The sequence below is a fragment of the Mesitornis unicolor genome, unplaced genomic scaffold, assembly GCF_000695765.1.
Source record: "Mesitornis unicolor isolate BGI_N332 unplaced genomic scaffold, ASM69576v1 scaffold6269, whole genome shotgun sequence".
NCBI classification, from domain to species: domain Eukaryota; kingdom Metazoa; phylum Chordata; class Aves; order Mesitornithiformes; family Mesitornithidae; genus Mesitornis; species Mesitornis unicolor.
Genome location: NW_010206465.1, coordinates 570 through 18,198, shown reverse-complemented (window position 1 = coordinate 18,198; position 17,629 = coordinate 570). Strand labels below are relative to the sequence as shown.

The window sequence follows — 17,629 nt, the reverse complement described above, 5'->3', positions numbered from 1 at the left end:
CATTCCTGAGGCTGACTCACACCAAGTACAAACAGGGATCTTTTGAAGCTTCGGAAGCTTCTGAGAAGCAAATACATTCAGGTCAAAGCATGTGAACTCCAGTAATTTTCCTAAGGTTGATCAAAAGCTGCTGGTGACATCTTGACATAATATCAGAAAATGCCTTGAAGGAAATGGAAAGTGGAAGATGCTGCAAGTGTGAGAAAGCTGGCAGATGTGAGAAGGGACTTCTTGAAGAGGACCCAGATGGGTTGAACGAGATTGTACCAGATCTCACACATTCCTTCTAACAAAAGCAGGGTTTGGAAAGTTCATCCCAACACCCAGTGTTTCTCTTTCTTATTCCAACAATTCAGAAGCACTGAAATGCAACCATAAATGGGAAAAGTGCTGTGACATCAGAGATCATCAAACTCTCCTTCAGAGCAAGAGAACAAGAAAACAAAAGCTAATACTGAACACACGAAGTCATCTCTCCACAGTAACACATCAGAAGCAGACAGGGAAAAGCTGCTTGAAGATCTATCTGGTCTTCAAGACGTTACATCATTGTGAGTTGTCATCACATCAGGTGGAGTTTGGAGGGGAGCATTTTATGGTAAGAAATAAATGTGTGCAAAAGCAGTTGTGAGTAAGGCCTGAACAACACTTATTTGTAAGTTCTGAGAAAACACGTTCACGCAGATGAATAAATACTTTCCTTTTAAAGTATAAAGCATGACTTCAACCATGCCAGACTGAGCGACAGATATTTATAGGTTTACTGGTTTATAGTCCTGAGCAACTGGAGCTGAAAGCCTGCATCAGCGAAACACAGCACTACTTTAGGTCCTTAGTTAAGGGATCAGCTATCCTGGCCAAGCTTCAGAAACAGGTACAATGGGCTGCAGTTAAAAATGCAGGGACAGAAATGAAATTTTGCACGTTCGTGGAAATAGCAGAGGGCTACTGCAGAACCTGAAAAAGCAGAGCAGACCAACAGACTCATTTGTGGAGTCTGGTGATGTACAGAGACGCAAATCCTTGGAGATTCAGACTTTTGTAGGAAAACTGCACTCAGATCAAGTGCTACTCCTGACCTCACAGGGACTCATCCTAATGCTGAGCTGTGCTCAACACAACTCAACCTTAAGGGTGACCAGTACTGAAGATCAGGTTGGGAAACATCAAACACGCCAAGTATGAGACAGAGCCACGCAAAAGCTTTTCACAAATGAATGACTCCTTACTGTTTCTCCACACATTCACATGTGCCACTCAGAAAAAGCAGCAAGGCACAATGGAGAATGGGTATTACAGGTGCATACGTAAATTCTTGCTAATGCTGCCTCTCCTTTGCATGTGATTATAACTAAGGCTCTCCAAAACCAAGAGTGAAAAAGAAATGGACATTTTAATTATGGGTTGGCCTAAGAGACAAGAAAACCACACCATGCAGCATCCCACACTTAACCAAAGGAAAAACAGCTGCACAGTAGTTTTATATAACATCAATAATTTTTTAAACACTAATGAAACTAATTCCTTCCAAAAGCCAGAGTGTCATTTTGTAATCCCAGGAAACTGTATTTATTTTTTTACTCTTTACAATTGGATCACAGCACCTACAGAAGCTTCTTAAAATGAACAGCACCTCTTCCTTTTTCACAACAGTTATACAAAATGCCTCACATAAGGAATTAGTCTTGGCCGTCTCTGGAATACTATTTGGGGTATTTTACCTATGTAAAAAACACTCCTGAGTTGATCAGAGTGCAAGTGAGAAAGAAGTCACATCCTGTGCCCTTGCTAGCAAAGAATTATTCTTCTCCTAAGACAGACAAGTATGAACCTTTCCAAAAATTACCTCTCTGCCAATGAGCTGTTCCTCCTTCGCCAACAGGACCATCATGTACAGCAAACAGACAATCATGTTGTGAGTCTGAGGATGAGGGCTGGGATTCCAGGCATCAGAAAGGACGCTGACCCAGTTGATTTCACATAAAATAGAACCCAGGAATAAGAAACAACTCTTGGGGCTGCCTCTTTCAATCTAGGAAGGAGAAAGGGGAAAAGACAGGCATATTAAAAAATGGAAGATATAAAAACTTCCACACTTTTCAGTTCCATAGCCAACTATAAATCCACAGCAGCATTTTAGGTCAGCAGAGGAGTAGACTGATGCCATTTCTCCATCATTTTGGTACTCCACCAGAAGAACTGCACTTATAACTTTCTAAGCCTCTCAAAAACCAGTACAGAATACCAGGCTACCGCAAGCCAGAAAGAAGTGATCTATTACAAATTCTTACCTGCATGATTGCATTCATTTTTCTTCACTCTAAAAGAAAGTGAGAAAGCCTAAGCCTATACAGAACTGCACGAAGACCTCATCCCAAACAGATGAGCAGTAAATCCTAGAGCACTTCCACATCTGCAGGTTTATTTTGTCTCAGACAACTTGGAAGTGAGAACAACACGGCAATAGCAAGATATGTTAACTCTAACTAAAGACGTGTTATATATTTATGTAATAAGTGAGGCACTCAGATAGAGCAATGACAGATTACAAAGACTGCTGGTTTTACAGCTCCCTGCAACTTTGTCTAAGACTCAATTGCATTCCTTCACAAAAAAAAAATCAATCACAAAACGAGCAGCTGCGAATGCTACAACGAACTTCAACAGCTTATTTGCTAAAAGAGCTGTCTCCAGCTCTCCAGTTATTTTCAAGAGCAACACTGATTATGAACTTAATTCAACAGATGCCATGTACTCACTTTGAAGAACTCCTCCATAAGCATCTGGTCTGGATGCATTTCCTTCCATGGCAGCCTTCTGAACTCAGTATGGAAAGTATAGAGAATAAACTCTGGCATTTTGGGGGCTGTGCAACATTCACAGTAATGCAACAGATGCAACCAGAGAGCCCCATGGTGGCTTGGCAACAGCTTATCTAGATTAAAAGAAAACAGCTGAATTAACAATGGAAAAATATCAGGGAAAACCTGGTTACAGAAGGAAGTGCAAATCTGAAGATGAAAAATCGCAAATGCAAGTTATGCTAAAATACACTTGTCAAAGAAAAAAATGCACATTAAGCTTTTAGATTTTTTTCCTCCAAATCAACAAGCGGGGAAGCGAATGATTTTGTGCCCTTCCTCGATCTTTTGAAGAGCTGCTGAACAATAATCTGAAGTTATAAAATACTCCTTCCACGTAGAACTTCATTGCTTTTAAGATGGGTTGTTTTCTTAAAAAAGATCCTATAAATCTTGAATGTTACAAAATACACAATAATATATTATTTTAATTATTTATTTTTACAAGATAATTTAGTTCATACCTAGAAGTTGTTATGATGTATTGTAAAATCTATTTCTTTTCATTCCTATATCTAACTACACATTAGGCACAATAAGCAATGCTTAACAGGAGCTCAAAATGATCAGTCCTGGAAATTAAATTCCCCCCAAGCCCAGCTGCTGCGACTCGTATATTGGTCATTGTGAGGTGATGTGTTGTATGGGAACAACATACAGACCTGAAACGAAGTCATGCCCTTCCCATGGCAGCTCATTTTGTTTTGCATTTCTTCACGCTGTTATCTCACAGATACGCATTTATCAATCACATTATCTACCCTCGCCAAGGAAAAAAAGCTGCATTTTAAAGATGAAATAAGGAAATGCTCCTGGCACCACTACAGTGACCATCTTATCTTGGCTGAAAGTTAATAACAAACAAAATCCCGGCATGTCTCGTATCTCAATCAAAAACCTTTTTTGGTCTGTGACAGAACAGAAAGCGTCACTACATTAAAACAGCGCACACTTCACCCACCTTTGAAGCTCTCGTGTAAAAGCTTGATGCAATCTGTGAACAGACAGACCACGGTGGACGCTACAGGAGTGTCACTCTCTAACCATGGGTAGCAGGGCTGGTTACTTAAAAAGAGGGAAGCAACACAGATTTCAGTGCCGAGTTACCAGACCATAAACAGATCATAAACACTTAAATTATTTAAATATTCTAAAGCATAGTAAATCAATATAGCAGGTATCAGCAGTCCTTTCATTCAAACACAATTCTTTAGGACTGCCTGTTTCTTCCTGAGAAGGGGTACATTATTTTAATGACACACTGAAGAGCCATAAGGCCATCGAGTAAGCAGAGATTAATAATTTAATATTTCAAAACTGAATTAAACACCAAAATGTAAGAATTTCTGAATGACAGCACATACTACCTCAGCCAACCTTCTATTTAAATGTTGGATATGCCCATACAGATCAAAAAGATTTTGGCTTTGGAAGAAAGTAATACTGCAGGGAATAACATTACAAATAACTCTCCATGTGAAGACAGAGGTACACCGGACAGTAGGTAGTCACTGGACTGATTCGGTCCAAGAGTTCTTTACATACCACTGGCATCTGAGGTTGCATTTGTTTGGCTTTTTTGTTCTGCTTTAAACTAAGGAGTTACCAGCTAAAAAAAGGAACCTAAAATTTAAATTTAAACTAAGTGCAACCCGTATTTTTCTCATCTCTGCTTCCTGACCAGAGCTTGGTTGTATTTCCTGTATCTAAAACAATGACTCAGTCCAAGTCTTGGAAAATTTGACTTACGGAGCTCATGAATTAGTTCCATAATTGTTAAGGATATGACAAGTTACAGCCATTTAACGGAAGGTCACAATACAGTCATGAATTGGAATAAAAATCAGGTAACAATGAAAGCCACTCTTACAGGGCTAGAGTCCTTACTTGAGCAAAAATCCATTTAATTTTGAAATACAACACATACCTTGCATCCTCCTTATCCAAGACCAGTATCCATGGTTTAAAGAGTCCAGCTATGACTGAATACAACCACTGCAATGCTACAAGAAAATGAAACAGAAGTTGCTTTTTCCCTCCCCTCAAATTAGCAACAGTGAACATATACGGCTTTCCAAACTTTGATATCCTTTTCTTATTCCAACATTAAATCAGTTCTTCCTCATAAAAAAAAATCAAAAATACAATATGCTTATTAATAAACCTAGTTAACAATATGATTGTTTGAACAACCATCATAAGCATTTTACATTGCTTAAATGTTATATTACATCACGTTAACATATCTGAAATTGTGAGAGTAATGATGATTCGCACTTTAAAGCTGCATATACTAAAATAAAAGGAGTTCTGGTGATTTTCTCCAAATCAAAATCACATGGTGGTGAAGTTCAGGAGTCCCTCATACCCAAATCTCCGCTTAGTGGAAAGGATCATATTTTGCTTTGAAGAAAGTATGATCTCTTCACAAAATAATTGTGAAGTAAGCTCAAATGTAAACAAGCTTCCTCTAAGAAGCGTAACGCATGAAGTTCCACATGGCCACTAAGTGGCGTCAATATATTCCATCTGTATTTTAATGTTCTCATCACTGTACAAATGCAGAGCAAGAAGTTTTTACTGCACATTTAAATGGTCTTTAACAGTGAAAATCAGAGAAACTGAGTGCCTGCTCCTAAGTCATTTGCTTTTAAGAAACTTTACCTGCTAGAATTCTGCTACTGCCAACAGGTTCTTGGGCTAAATTGGCAACTTCGGTGTCAATAAGTCGCTTAGTAAGATACTCCATAAATTTATTCACTTCAGTCACGTAGGGACTCCACTTTGAGAACAAGCCAAAAGTCCTGAAGTCCATCGAAGCCAGTCGGAGTTTGCAGAAAGAAGTGGAAAGCCATTCTATTGTCTCTCTAACCTGGAAAAATAATTGAACTATTTATTAGCTACAGCAGTGTTATTAGTAACTAGTGGGCACCTGTTTCAGATGAAAAGCACAGTTAATCATCAAACAGGTACCCACCTGTTCTGCAGAGAAGAGACTTTCTGCAGCATCCCGCAATACAGGACTTTCCGCAGAATCGCTTTTCTTGAAGCTTCCCTGTTCAGCCGCTGGTGAACCACATCCCAAAGCTTGAAGTGATGCTTTCCAACAGTCAGGGCTTAGAAGCTGCTCTGACGAGCCTTAGAAAAAAAAGAAGGGAATGCATTTGTGAAAACTGGGAAAATAATGTTAATCCCTTTCTCAATATGAGTCAGAAAAGGTTGAAATTAGAGCTTCCCACTACATAAAAAAAATAGGGAGAGCCATGAATTTGAAAGTCTTAAGTTTAAAGGTGAGAATTATCTCTAAATCCCAAGCATAAGTAATTTAACATTCTCTTTTGGCATCTACATGCTCCCTTCTTACAGAGTTTCCCATGCACTTACTAAATTCCTGGCTACAAACACGTATCAAGAGACAGTTGCTGCTTCAGCACATATGGTTTGACAGAAAGGAAGTACTTTTGTTCCCATTTTAGATGCACAACACATTATAGGTAGCATCTAATGTCAACCAGTACATTTTCAGATTTCAGTATCAGTCCCATTTCTCTGTAATTCCAGTTCTCAGTTTGACACCGAAGAGTGTTCAGCTCAAGAGATAGGATGCTGCATTACAGGCTTAATTATAATTAATAAGTGCTTCCATTAATAGAAACCTCTCTTCCACCCTTTTCCTGTAATTTGGGCTGAAAATCTGCTCTCACTAATGTGTGTACTTCGATCCGCAGAAGAGTGTTCCTTTCTAGTAGAGCTAAAATATATGTCTAATAAAAACACATCCCACAGCATAAAAGTATGTGCAGAAATTTAAGACATGCCCTATTTGTTGTTATTTATACCCTACTGCATGCAGTACGTATTTTTAAGCCAGAAAAGCTCTGTAGAAAAGGCTTCGTATGCATGAATTCAGGTACTCACTTTGCACGAACAATCTTAGGAAATCGCTATAGTGATCAGGGAACTGATACTGGAGAAGGTTAGTCCAGTGCTTGCAGAAGATATTAAATGGCATCAAAATATCTTCCTCAGGTTCAAGGCCACATGCATTGAGAGCCAAGTGAATAGACTCCAGAAGCTTGGTACGTTCAGATAGGGGTGGCTTAGTGATGCTCAGCCACTGCGTAAGGTCGAACTAGAACAGAGGACAGGAAGCAGTTGTGAGTAGAAGCTTTAACAGCCACACCACCTTTAGGAGAAGGGAGAAACTGCCAGATGGAAAAAATCCTGAGGTTTTTATATATTTAAGAAAAACCTAATGAATTTGCACCTCACTTGTTTTTACCTAACTCTGCATGTTTTAGGATTGCACACGTGGCACGCGTGTCCTTGCCACCAAAAAGCAGTGGAAGATTCAGCCACTGTTTCCACTTTTTTTGTAGTTTTTAAGATACCTGAGATTCATTTTCTATTTTGATGGATGTCTCTGCAGAGATATCAGGCCACAGAGAAGCCATTGAGGGCCTGCTTTGATTTCCTATCAAGAGTAAAAGTGCACTGAAGAGTAAGCTCTAGAAAGCACATATTGACACTATCTGGGCTAGGAAAGGGCAGTTTGAGTTTCCTATTTGCTTTTACCTCCAGCCCCTCTTCAGCTTAAACACAACACATACCATTCAGGATGAGCAACACAGATCTAGAGAGCCTGTCAATGTTATTTTAAAGTACCAGATCTGCACCTCTTTCTTCCTTAGCCTAAAATCCCCGTCTTTAGGAAATGAATACCCATGTAAGTAATCCACAAGTAAGAAGCAGTATCCAGGTGTACTTTACCTTTGTCAGCAGCATGAAGACAACATCACTGTTATCCTCACTTAGGAAGCACACGACTTTCTCATATAAAGTCACAAACTCATCAGGAGAGGCAACAGGAGTGAAGTAAGGAGAAAGAAGAGTACAGAGCCTTCGGTTCTGCAGGATCGTCTGCAGGAGACGTTTGCACTCTGACTTAGTCCCACTGATGAACACCTGAGGAAAGCGAGAATGGTGAGAAAAATGGCCTTTCTATTGGAAAAACATCACCTCAGAGCTTTTTCTCAAGACAAGCACAATTTTGGTCCTCTTAAAAAAAGAAAGTAGTCTCAAAAATTACAGACCGTATGACCTCAGCTTCAACTAAATACTACCACGAAATCCAATGTAAAATAAAGATGCTTCCCTGGCACACTCGTGACCGTACACACACTGTATAAATACCTAGGAATCAAAGTTTTCCCAAGAAAATTAATCCAGATTTCAGTAGCCCTGCCTGACATTAGGAAAAATTTAAACAGAGCTATGCCCATGGAGAGCTCTTCAGCATCTCAGTTAAGAGACACTGAAGGACACCTGCACATGGGAAGAAATTGAATTCAAGAGATGAAAATAAATGCCTGAACCCAAAGCAGAGGCAAATGCTTTTTCTTATAGCACCCACATAATGTGTTCCCCATGGCAAATATTACCAAAACCAATAAGCACTCTACCAGCAAACATATGGCTGTCTACCCAAAGAATATTTATTGCAAGGCTGTAGAAGAGAAGTGTCTAAACACAGAGGTTGTTGAGATATACATCAGCTAGAAAAATGATCGGTATCAGAGAAATATATGCCAAAACACTATTTTATGCACTAGAAATACCCAAACTTTAGCTACCTGCCCGAAAATCCAGCCTACCTTAGCACTTAACTAGCACAGTGAGCATTTAATAGCACTAAGCAGGTATCTCAGAGCAACAGCTTTTATTTTGTTTATAGTCAAGATTAAACTCTGCTAAAGACTGTATATTATACAATTAGTTGAGAGGAAAATGGGACAGAAGCCTAGAAGCTAATTTTCAGGCTTCTGAATGTTTTAGATCCCCAGTATCAGCAGGCAATTGGGATAAGCATTAGGCATCCAAAAAATCAGATAATAAACTCACTTGGCCTAGAATCTCGATGCAGGACGTGAAGAACTGCCTTGTGGGAGGATTGCGTTGAGTATCATCACACACATATTCCACTAATGTAAAAAACAAACTAATTCCGACTTTCTTAATGGCAGGCATAGGCTGCACCTTGTAGATATTTATTAAGGCCCTGGGGGAAAAGAAAAGAAGGGCAGATTAAACTGACATACGGAAAACAATCTGTGACAATAAAGGAAGGTTTCTTGCCAATATATAACCTCAAGACTGGTATTTCTGTCTTACATGATAATCGAGCATGGTTAAGGTTGGGAGGGACCTCTGGAGTACATCTGGACCAACCCCTGCTCAAGCAGGGCCATCTCCCTTATGAGGAGCAGCTGAGAGAGCTGAGGCTCTTGAGCTTGGAGCAGAGGAGACTGAGGGGTGCCCTCATTCCTGGGTCTCCATTTGGAAAGGGCGAGTGTCAGGAGGAAGGAGCCAGGCTCTGCTCTGGGATGGCCAATGCCAGGACAAGGGGCAATGGTCCCAAGCTGGAGCACAGGAGGTTCAAGCTGAAGATGAGGACAAAGTTTGTGAGTGTGAGGGTTATGGAGCATGGCCCAGGCTGCCCAGAGAGGTTGTGGAGTCTCCTTGTGTGGAGACCCCCAAAGCCCTGGCCGTGTTCCTGTGTGACTGCTCTGGTGATCCTGCTCTGGCAGGGGTTGCACTGGGGGAGCTTTCCAAGTCCCTTCCCACTCCTGACATCCTGGGATTCTGTGATTCTGTGACAGCTGCCTGCCCAGGACTGTGTCCAGACAAATTCTGAGTACACCCAAGGATGGAGACTCCAGAAACTCTGTGCCATCCTCACAGTAAAATACTGTGCTTCCTGATGTTCACTGGGAACTTCCTGTGTCTCAGTGTGTGCCTTGTCCTGTCACTGTGTATCCCAAAAAGAGCCTGGTTTCATCTTCTTTGCACACTCCCTTCAGCTATTTTATAAATTGACGAGAACCTCCTGAGCCTTCTCAGGAGGCTGAACAGTCCCAGGTTTAGCTCAAGTAATTTTGCTGCCTGAAATGGGTACCTCCAAACCTTAGAAAGTCTCCATAACCAGTCAGAAGTGAACATCAAAAGATTTATCACGGCATAGTTCCAACAGATTGTTTCTCCCTCAAATCACATTCTGAGGCCATCTCAGCTACATTTGTACTGCAAAAAAATTTACCTCATTCTACTTAACAGGCTCAGCAAAAAAAAAAAGAGTTGAGAGAGAATCAATCTTTTCTTGTGTATTGCCAAATAAATCTTTAATTGACCTCAAATCCCCATCTTTACGGAGTCTCAATTAAAACATGAAAAACACGCAGTGCCACGGATATAAATCCCAAGAACTAGCTCATCCACAAAAATTTTCAGATTAAGGATCAAGAATGAACGTGCAGAAATAGTAATCAAGCATTTTCACTTGTACAGTGAGCACAGTCTGTAGGAAACCAGCTACACTGGTGCCCTGTGGAGGCTGAATGACCAGCACTTAGCTCTTCTGATAACACACAGAGTTATCCCTTTATACGTCTGTGTCACAAACATACAGGTTTCAAGATACCAGCTCTGTTGTTAAACCAAGCTGATAAGCATCACAAAAAACCACACAAACATGCTCCACATTTTAACTCTAATACACAGAAGAAGAAATACAAAACATGACTACCTAAGACAGTGTCTGAACAACCTACGTTATAAAATTTTCCACGTGTACTGCTGCTTCCACAACACCTAGAGAAGGTGGCTTCATAGCTTCTGCCTGCAGCTGTCTCACTTCTTTACGCAAAGCATGAAGCTGCTGGCTCACTGCTTCGTTTTTATGTTTCCCTTCGAACTAAATGACAAAGAGACAAATTCATTTCAGAATAATATATTTTGCTAGAATTCTTCAATGTTGCACCTATTTGTAAAAATGAAGCATAGCCCAGTAAGAGAACTCTGAACATCAACCATCTTCCCCCGAGAGTTTTGATGAGATTTAGTACACCGTGACCAAGCACACACCCTAGTCATGTTCCTATTTAATTATCACACAGTAATATAATTCATGTCTTTTATGTAAGGCTTTTAATGCACAGGCACTGAAATTTAGAGCGGATCAAGAAATTCACATATCAAGCAATATGGGAATATTCCTATAAACACCACATCGGGAAGCAGTTTAGAATGGACACCATGAGCAGAACACATTTTATGCAACAACTTATTCTTCAGCTGTTGATCTGCACCTCCTTTTGAGCATTACATATTAGGCATTTCAAGTAACTATTATGTGTGTATAGATTTACTTGGTCAACTGCTTCAGGTCTGGTAACTATTCAGTCATTTCACTCTCATTACACACATCCAACAGCCCCAAACCAGAAGCGATGCCATGTCTCTAACCTGGATTGTTAGAAGAGCAGCTCCCTGGCAGCCTTTATTTGAAGTTCCCCTGCACTCCAAGAGGAGGGTGATCTGCTCTTCCCGATTGATGTAGAGCTTGGGTATTGTGTCCAATATTTCACTGTTGAGAGCAACATGCTGAGACTCCCAGAGCGCTGCAGTTCTGAAAAGCATTTATTAATAAAGTTACCAAAACCTTTACTGAAAACAGTAGTGCTAAGAATTTATAAGCAAGAGATGAGACTTCAATTTAATACGCTGTATAAAGACTCGTAACACTTTCCTAGAAAACACAGGTGGTTATTAAAATGAAACCGAGTTAAAACTTCAAAGTAATAACACTTCAAAGCAACAAAACAATAGGTTCATAAGAATAAAAGTACTCAGATCTGCATGACTTCTTTTTAATTATTCTATATGACAATGTGGAAGGATATTACACACATCACCCTCTGTAGGAAATGTGATCTTCCACCAGAAAAAACCTGGACTGTGGGATGATTCAGTCAACACAAAAAACCCCCCACCTAAAATAGCTGCTGGAATTGTTTAGACACATCCTCAATTGGCCTTAGTAAGTTTTGGGTTGGTTTGTAATATTTTTATCAAATTACTACATTGGGTGAGAACAGTTATAGATCCATCAGCTGAGTTTGAAAATAGTTCAGCTGAATTCTCTTAGTTGGAATATTAAAACCAGAAAGTCTCTCACAAAGCAAATAGTCTCAGAAATCAGATTTCTCTCTTGGAGATTCCAGCTTTTCACACTGCAGCTACTACATTAGTGCAAAAGGGTTAACTACTGTCAACAAATCTAGGCTGAAGGGAGGCTTTATTTTAAGAAGTATCTCAAAAGGTAAGAGAAGTTGTAGAAGTTAGGTGTCAGCTGATGTGATCTCAGCCATTAGATACCACTTGTGTATCCTTATTTCAGTTAAAGAAGTGGAATAACAACACAATACTCAAGGGAAAAGGTTTTGAAAAAACCCCAAAACTGGTACAAGAAGCAGAAGTCAAGCACTGACAGCCTTCTGACACCACCACAAATGAAGACACTGCTAGAGACGCTGTGAGGTAGAAGGAAAACAGCTTTGTCTTACTTGGCGTGTCGCTGCAAGACGTTAAGGTCCACACGCATGAGCTGAATTGCTTCCTTCTGGCTTATGAGACTGGCAGAGGAAATAACTGGCACAGGAGCTCTCACAGTCTGGAGTGGAAGAAGGGGCTTGGGAGTATCAAACTTCTTCAAATTGCTCATTATCCTCTCTTTAGCTAGAAAAGAAAGCAGAAGCAAGTCTTGTCAACAAGAGAAGATTAGGAGAAGCTGAACAAAAATATTTTTTACATATGGAACATTTTTAGCAGCAGACAACTATTTCTCAGGACTCTTATCTTTAAAAATAATAATAAAAAACAACCAAAAATCACTTCACTGATCTTCCTGCTGTTGTTGACAAAGCTGATTTCACACAGCCAATTTTCCCAAGCAGCTCCATCACACAAACAGGATCCAAGGCCCCATTGCTTTCTTTGTCTCCCCCCAGCCACTGTCCTTCCAATTTTCCTCTTATCACCCTGTTTATGCTTCTCATCTGACAGAGGCTCCCAGGCCCAGTCTGCTAAGCCAAATTCATCTTCTTTACCCTACAATTCATCCTCATCTCTAGTCTTCTCAGCTCTGTTTCCTCCACAAAGCACGGCCACACTCTACCCGATTCCCACTCTTTTCCTCTGTCCAAATAGTGCAATTCACCTATAAAACTAGTCCAGTTTCCTTCCACTCTCTCCTTCTCTTTTTTTAATTAGCTCTAAAAAAACCCCCAATCATATCCTTAATACAGCTACTATGACCATTATGCCATTTGTGCTAGAACAGCCCTTTAGTCATGCCAAAATTCGAGGGAAACAGCAAGGAAAGGCATTGAGAAAACAAGAGACAATCTGTCTGGTTTAAGTTACAGTAGGTTTTGCCTTTGATTGCACCTGTCAATGCAAATTTTGGGAAAATTCAGCCTGTCTGGAGCATGGTCTGAGCAGGGAGCTCACCCATGGCACAACATGGCTTGCAGCTCTGTGATGTAGCAAATACTAATCCAAAACCATCAATGTTAGCCTCTCACATGGGAATCCTACTCAGAACAGTATGAAAACTTCATACAAAATACTGTACCCGTAAAAAACAAACTGTATTAACATCTTTATTCACAGACATCATTATGTTTCTAAAGAAATCAGGGCTTCAACATGCTAATAATTCTTTCTGGCCCAATTTCACTAACAATATTCTTATATCTTACCTGAAAAAGGGTTGATGAAATCTGTCTGCCCAACAGAAATACAGGTGGTATGTGATTCAAGGTGAACCTGTAGCCAAAGGTTTAGAGCTTCCTGAAACTCGTGGTGTATGAGTTCAACATTGACATACTCCATCCACAAATCCTACAGCACAAAAGAATTGAATTATCATTCGCATTTTGGTCAGTGCCACACACCGCGTACTCAATGCCAGCAGCCGGGAAACTAAAATAAGTACATAAAACTAGATTTTACAGGTTTTAAGTCATGGGAAAATATTACTAGGAAAAAAAAATCTAAACTGAAGAGAAAAGCTGCAGAATTTTTATCACAAAAATAGATAAGCCACTGCAAAGCATTCGTGACACCTAGAGAAGAAAACTGGCAAAAAGAGAAAGGGTACAGATTATTAAAACTCAGTTCCTAAAGGGAATGCAGAGTAAACAAAACTAGCCTAAAACATCATGGCATGATTAACTATAACCAGGCTAAAGCAGGCTGCGTTTCTAGTAGTCACATATCCTGGAGGAATAAACACAAAGCAGATAGGAAGAAATGCCCTTCCAAAATCTCTCTCTTGCAGGCCTTTCTAACTGTGACAACTCTCTAGGCTTACTGGATAGAATAACCCATTTTCCCATTTGCTGATTAATATTTGAATCCAATATATTACAGACTACTAACACTAGCAATTTGGGATTTCAGTCTTTTGCCATTTAAAAATCCAACTTAGATATTTCTCTAAAATTACCTTAGAACGTAAAAGGAATTACAGAACAGTACAGAATAAGGATTGTGTTCTCATTAACATACGCAAGAAATCTACTCCTAAATCCTCACTCAAATATTAGGAAAGGCAGTTTGGGGTAGCACAGGATTTTTAGGAAAGAAGATCAGAGCTGTGAAGGTATCATACATACTGCAGATGTACTAAAAATCAGTGACACCAAGTCTTTCACTACTTTAGAGGACCCACTTAAACAAGTGAAGTGAATTCTGGATCCCAGACTGTCAATGTCACTGGCACCTCACCTGCTGATTCTGCATGACTTTGGCAAGTCTGTGTGCATCATACTGCTTCGGTAGAGAAGGAATGTACGTGTCTCCTTTCTGGAAACTCTCTTCTTCCAGCCACAAAACAAAAACATTACAAAGCCTGAGAAGAAAAACAAGAAAAAGAAATTCAATGTGAACTTTAATCCCATGCAGAGCACACATTACACAGCAGTCTCATTCTGGAGTTGAGAGTTAAGGCAAGAAATCATGCTACAGGGGAACACGGCTCAAAATGTGGATGTTTCAGATGCTTTGTGACTAATTTACTAAGTGTCAATTCAAAGACCAGCAGTGGAAAGGAGCTATCTAGAAAAATATGAAGGGGATTAACCAAGAGCAATGGGACAAATTTTGAAAAGGAAAATATTTAGATAAATTAGCACACGAGACCCAGAACTGGAAGTGTCTCTTATGTCAGGGAATCATATTTACAACCCCATGCAAAAGACCAATGAACTAAAAAAAGAGTATGTCTGTGTGGATGCAGACATGCAGTAGCAAGAACTTCTCTTGCTTCTCTCTTGTCCCGTGTGAAACTTTTCCCTCTCACAGAAGCTATCGGTAGTGTTATTGTAAACTAAGAACATCTGCGAATTGTTTATGGTATAGTAGAAAAATATTCTCAGGATGGATGTTTTAGGATTTCAGCCGATCACCCCAGGTGGAGTGGCTGACCTCTTGACCAATTAGGCTGTGAAGAAAAAAGTCTATACGAGAGTTGTTAAATAATTAAATAAATCACTATTGCTGCACCATTCCTGCCTGCCGGATCTCTCTCTTCTCCCCTCTACTACTGCGGGATATGGTGATACGTCTGAGCAAATTTGGCTTCTGAACACGTGACTTCTCTAGAGCGTGGGCTCTAAAAGCTCACAGCCGAGTTACATCTTTTAATTTCCGGTCAGACTCAAATTCAAAGCTACTTTATTCCCATTTCCCCCTCTGCTTACACTGTACTTTAACATAAATATACTACTGCCTTCAACCGGCATCACTATACTGAGGAGTACTCTTTTTATAACCACAACATCCAAGCTTTCCTGAGTAAATAAAAGGGAGAACAAGAACATCACTAAATCTTTGCACTGGGGCATTAAATATCACTAGCAAACTCCTTTTTTCTGTATCATTGTCACTGGTGAAAAAATGGAAGTTCCAGGAGTCAGCCCTCATGAACTCTATCAACATTTTCCCTCCTGTCTAGGTGGTCATTACACTTCCTGAGCACAAGATTTACTTGGCTGTAGAGCACTCTGGATTTATGTTGGAGTGAGGAAGCCCCTCTGAAAGGCTGACAAAATATTAATCAAGTTTCATGCAGTGAGCATCTCTGGATTATTTTTCACATATGACCAAGGAGGATTTATGATCTCCCTTGTTTATTTGTACAGTACCCACTGATTGCCAGGAAGGAAGCACTTAAAAGCAGCTCAGATCCTGTCTGCCCAATCCCCCTGAACAAGAGACTCTTCTCAAATAATCCTTTCAACTATAGTTTCTAGGAAAATCTAGATACTGTAATACTGCAAATATTTCTTAAGTTAGACTTCTCAAACCAAAAGTCTGTGTAACAGAACCATGGACTTCTGACCAGCACAGCTACAGTTTCAGTGTGCATGAGATACATGGCTCTAAAAAGTCACCACTCCTTCCGAAAATGAGCATTCATCAGCTGAGTTGCACTAAGCAACCGTGCACATCTCCTTACCCTAATCCAACACAAGGAGACCATTTTGACCTAACATTACAGTTAAGGAGACATATTTTCTGGGTGGCACAGAACACACTTGTCACAGCTCAACTTCAGCATGCTAAATGGGTAAACAACTAACTAAATTGTGTGTCCCAGTCCCCAGTAAATTCCCTGATGAAGTCCTCTACCTCAGACATACATTTAAGCCCTGGTCCATGACAAAGAGATACATACGCAGAAAGTAGCACTTCATGTTTAGATTGAGACTGGACATTAGGAAGAAATCCTTCCCTGTGAGGTGGTGAGGCCCTGGCCCAGGTTGCCCAGAGAAGCTGTGGGTGCCCCCTCCCTGGCAGTGCCCAAGGCCAGGTTGGACGGGGCCTGGAGCAGCCTGGGCTGGTGGAGGTGTCCCTGCCCATGGGGGTTGGACTCGGAGGGCTTTAAGGTCCCTTCCAACCTAAACCATCTGTGATTCAATGATATAACAAGTGTCTGCCATCCATCTAGCTCAGCCAAGGGCCACATCCCTTCCCTCGTGTCTCTCCTAGCCAAGACTGTGCTCGAGCAGTTGCACTGAATAAGACTGAACTGAACAGGCTTCTTTTACCTGACAAGTTCCTTATGCAGTTCTGGTGAAGTCAGGTAAGCTGGTGAGCAGCTCGCCTTCTGTGGTGATCTGTCACTGCCCTCTGTGGGACTCTCCGCCCTCAGTGCTTTACTGGCAGCATGGTGGAAGTCTGCTACCTCTATTAAGCGCTGCTTCATTTCATTCAGTAAGGTAATATGAGCTGCACTCTGGAAAAAACGTCTTCCAATACACCCATCTACAGGTAATCTGAAAATGAATCAAAAAAAAAGGACAACAAAGTCTTGTTACGAGTGTCAAACCAGCATCTCTGCAAATAAATTGACTCTTTAGAGAAGCTGCTGGTATCGACTGCTTTCAGGCGCAGTCTTAGTGTGAGGCATTTATTAAACTCACTTGCAGAGCAGACTGCTTAGTGTTTACTGATCTGCTAGAGTTTTTATTATCAGACTCACCCATATTGTGGTCCTGGTCGGTGCAGGTAAAGGAGGAAGAATTTCTGCCAGATCAGTGGCATGAGAGGGTGATCAGCAGGGGTAGCCAGGGCCTGGTGAGCCCAGCGATAGATCATGAGCCTCTGAAGGGAAGGAACGATGGGCAGCTGGGTCTGTGCTTTCTGCAGAAAGAAAAGATTAATACAGTATGAAAGCTCTGGAATTACAACAGAGAAAACTTTGGAAACATTCACACATCTGTTACAGGTCACAGAGGAAAAGTTGCTCAGCTCATAGTTGTGTTGGACAGCTATTGGGAAGCAGTGCTACATAAAAAAATGTAGCATGAATAGAGGGGCTAGTGTGATGCAAGGTCAACATATGGGCTATTGGTGTTAACTAC

At 40.6% G+C, this 17,629-nt stretch overlaps 1 protein-coding gene across 1 annotated transcript in view; it reads right to left on the bottom strand.

The window, feature by feature from the left end:
• The window catches only part of EPG5 (ectopic P-granules autophagy protein 5 homolog (C. elegans)), a gene marked incomplete at its 5' end in the record, with an annotated part of 26,197 nt that extends 8,789 nt beyond the window's left edge, over positions 1-17,408 (bottom strand). The window contains 16 exons of the mRNA XM_010191755.1: positions 1,847-2,032; positions 2,760-2,935; positions 3,823-3,926; positions 4,789-4,864; positions 5,526-5,733; positions 5,839-5,999; positions 6,780-6,993; positions 7,632-7,826; positions 8,763-8,919; positions 10,469-10,611; positions 11,163-11,325; positions 12,263-12,434; positions 13,460-13,601; positions 14,490-14,613; positions 16,814-17,041; positions 17,248-17,408. Of these exons, the coding sequence (XP_010190057.1) occupies positions 1,847-2,032; positions 2,760-2,935; positions 3,823-3,926; positions 4,789-4,864; positions 5,526-5,733; positions 5,839-5,999; positions 6,780-6,993; positions 7,632-7,826; positions 8,763-8,919; positions 10,469-10,611; positions 11,163-11,325; positions 12,263-12,434; positions 13,460-13,601; positions 14,490-14,613; positions 16,814-17,041; positions 17,248-17,408 (2,610 nt within the window). The remainder of the gene's footprint in view (positions 1-1,846; positions 2,033-2,759; positions 2,936-3,822; positions 3,927-4,788; positions 4,865-5,525; positions 5,734-5,838; positions 6,000-6,779; positions 6,994-7,631; positions 7,827-8,762; positions 8,920-10,468; positions 10,612-11,162; positions 11,326-12,262; positions 12,435-13,459; positions 13,602-14,489; positions 14,614-16,813; positions 17,042-17,247) is intronic.
• Positions 17,409-17,629: the final 221 nt, after the last annotated feature.